Source organism: Chelonoidis abingdonii, chromosome 8 (assembly GCF_003597395.2).
Source record: "Chelonoidis abingdonii isolate Lonesome George chromosome 8, CheloAbing_2.0, whole genome shotgun sequence".
In the NCBI taxonomy this organism is placed as follows: Eukaryota; Metazoa; Chordata; order Testudines; family Testudinidae; genus Chelonoidis; species Chelonoidis abingdonii.
In genome coordinates, this window is record NC_133776.1 from 59852812 (window position 1) to 59855873 (window position 3062).

General features: G+C 44.5%; 1 protein-coding gene across 2 annotated transcripts in view; it reads left to right on the forward strand.

The window, feature by feature from the left end:
- Positions 1-2152: 2152 nt before the first annotated feature.
- LOC116820097 (protein eva-1 homolog C-like) overlaps positions 2153-3062 on the forward strand; it is a 49263-nt gene continuing 48353 nt past the window's right edge. The window contains exon 1 of one of the 2 annotated variants that reach the window (XM_075068999.1): positions 2153-2355. In XM_075068999.1, coding sequence (XP_074925100.1) covers positions 2247-2355 — 109 coding nt within the window. In that variant the 5' untranslated portion in view covers positions 2153-2246. The remainder of the gene's footprint in view (positions 2356-3062) is intronic. The other variant, XM_032772338.2, reaches the window with a different exon arrangement.

A 3062-nucleotide genomic window follows, 5' to 3' on the forward strand; every position in this document is an offset into this window, starting at 1 on the left:
CCAATTAATATTTGTAAAGTGCTATAGCTTCCAAGGTGAAATGCATTAGAGAAGGCAAAGCATTATTATTCAATGACATTGATGTTCACAGGAAAGGGCAAGATGGGAAAGAGCAGCCAGGGACCATTGATCTTAAGGCTGTTAAATTAATACTGGTGGATTTTCAAAGAGCAATATTAAAACATAAACCAACCTTTAATTAATGTGAGTTAGGAAGAAACTTTCTCTATGGGCAGGCTATAAATAAATGCCTTTTGCAGGGATGTTTTCACCTTCCTCTGAAGCATCTGGGACAGAAACAGGATTCTGGGCTAGATGGACCAATGGTCTGAACTAGTCTGGCAATTCTTTAAAAAAAGGCAAAGAACTGTCCCCTTCATCCAAGACCACTGGAGGAAGGGAAGGGGAAACATTTAGCATGAAGGGCAACTCCTTGTACAGCCATTAAATAAATATCATAGCTAGAGATAGGCAGTGCTGCAGATATTTGTTTGACTTTGGAAACAAATATTTCCTTGTGCTTGTGCCCCTTTTGTGGGTGCATTTTGCAAATATTCCAGCCAATAAATTCACTGACAGGAATATTCCCTGAAACAGATAATGCTACACAAACACTGCAGAATGTTCCAATTTGGTATCTGTAATCAGGGTATCCACAAGGGGAAAACCCAATTTTAAGAGTTATACTTGTCCAGTAGGGGAACAGAAACAAAACGGTGTGACCAATCAAAAGAGCACAGCTATTGAATACTCCAACAAACTGCTCCACAGGAGGTGCTGACCCAAATTATTTGACAAACAATTTAGAGTCATAAACAAATCTAAGGACATTGCAGTCAGTTCTTGAGTAGTCCAAGAACAAGAAAAGGCGATTTTATGTAATGTATAGTGGGCATTAACATGAGAAGGCTTCTGATTTCTAAAACTAACCTGGTTCTTAAAAGACCTATTTACAGAGATGCTGCAGCTGCAGTTAGCATGCCAACCATGTGCACACAAACTGACTTCGTTCTCCAAACTCTTCCCTCCTGCCCCCTGTGCTCCCCTCTTCAGGTTCCTTCCAGGTTGCTGCAAGTGACATTTTCCAGGTAAATTGTTTGATACCATGGAGTCACAGATTTTTAACAACCCTTTGAGAGCTCTTTATAGAGTTGTGCCAGTGCCCTTGTCCTTGGCACTGTTGTCTTGTCTTTCTGGTGCTGACCTCAGATTCTAAGCAGCTGGGTCTCTGGACTTTGGAGGAGGGAATCATTTGCTTTGGGCTTATCAAAGTTCTGAAGTGACTTTGATAAGTTCTGTTGTAACCCTCTCAGACTGCCAGGCACAACAACGTGTTGAAGATTTTCCCCGACTTGTGAAAGTGTTGTGTGTCCTGATTGCCCCAAAAAGTCAGTTCAATGCCTCAGCCCAATTACTGATTTCTCAGCAGGGGAGGATGAGGAAAGCAACTGTGGATGGATAGAGGCAGCTAGAATTGCATATGGAGCGGTAGAAGCTGTGGGGCTTTACCGCTGTCAGGGAGAACCAGCCCACTCGCTCTCCCTGAGTGAATTTTCATGCAAGGGATCATTTCATGAACATTTGTGAGGTTGATGCAGGGTGCACATTTCCTGTGGAAAATGCCTCTTTGTGTGACAGGCAGCTGCCTGGCACCATTCCATTCAATGCAAAATCAAGACTAACCAAACATTTGCTGAGATGGAGATCATATATATTTAATATCTTTATTCATGGTTTTAACAGGGAAAATGGCTTTTCGTCTTTTTGAGAAACTAGAGGAGTAAGCTAGAAATCTGGCAAATACATGAAACCCTGATTTGTGGAGAGATGTTGTCTGTGTTTGGTTTGTTTTTGCCAGTTTCACTGGCAGTGAAAACTCTGTGCACCCTGTTCCATGGTACAATTCCTCACCAGGTCTTGCTGCAGAATTCCAGTGAATCTTTGTTGTGGCTTATTCCTCCTTTTAAAGTGTGTGTGGTGGTGGTGGGGGGGGGGGAAGATATCCCAGTTCTGCTAATGAGACTTTACTGGTTAATTAATGAGTAATTTTCTCATTGAAGGGAGAGAGATGCACGCACACACACGAGTTCCTAGTAATTCTGGCAATGCAAAGAACCAACCCATTGTTAATGGACAATAGGAGCCTCAGAGCTACAGCACCAGCAGCAACGAAAGATGAGATCTCACCCAGACTGGAGTCACAGTGGCTCTGGGACCCAGGCAACAGGAAATCTGGGACAAGCTACATGATGACTGTGTCTCAGCAGCTGCTTGGGGCTCGGGACTCATGTTTGGGGGCAGTGTTGGGCTTCCTTTGCTTCTCAACGGTGCTGAAGGCAGCCCCTGAGTTCTCAGGTGAGTTTGTGAGATGGCGTAGTGGAGGGTGAGGGTCGGTTGGAGGGAGGAGAATCTTCTTAAATCTTAGCCCTGTTATCGCTACCACTTCTTAGCAGACAGTGAATGAGGATGGGGTGGGGTGGAGATGGGAGGATAATTTCCTCTAACTGTACACCCAAGAGATCAGATTCTCAGACCTATCCAGGGAGAGGTTCCCATCAGTGAAGATGCAGGGGTAGGGCAGGGCTTTATTTGTCAGAGGTGTGGGGGTGGCACAGTCTGTATTTAGTTCTGTGAGTCAGGGAATGAGTGACACAAACAAACACATCCTGCTTGAGTTCAAGCTGGCTGTGATTCACCAGCAAGACTATTCTTCTTCTGGCCCAGATCAGACCCCGAAGCAAACAATGCCTTCCTTGACCTGTGGCCATTTTGTGTTTGCTACGAATGGTCTAGGAACAGGGTCTTGCCTGCCACTGATGCTGCAGGCCAAGTTAGAATGGTGAAGTCACAAAGCAGAAAATGAATTCTAGGAAGATCCCTTATGCTTTAACCCTGGTGACATTTCCTCCCTGCCCCGTGGAGGTTTGGGCATAGAACAAGTGAGCTGTGAGGCTGTCATAAGTAGATAGGTAAGGGTTAATTTTCTTTTACCTGTAAAGGGTGAACAAAGGGGGAACCAAACACCTGACCAGAGGACCAATCAGAGACCTGGATTTTTTTTA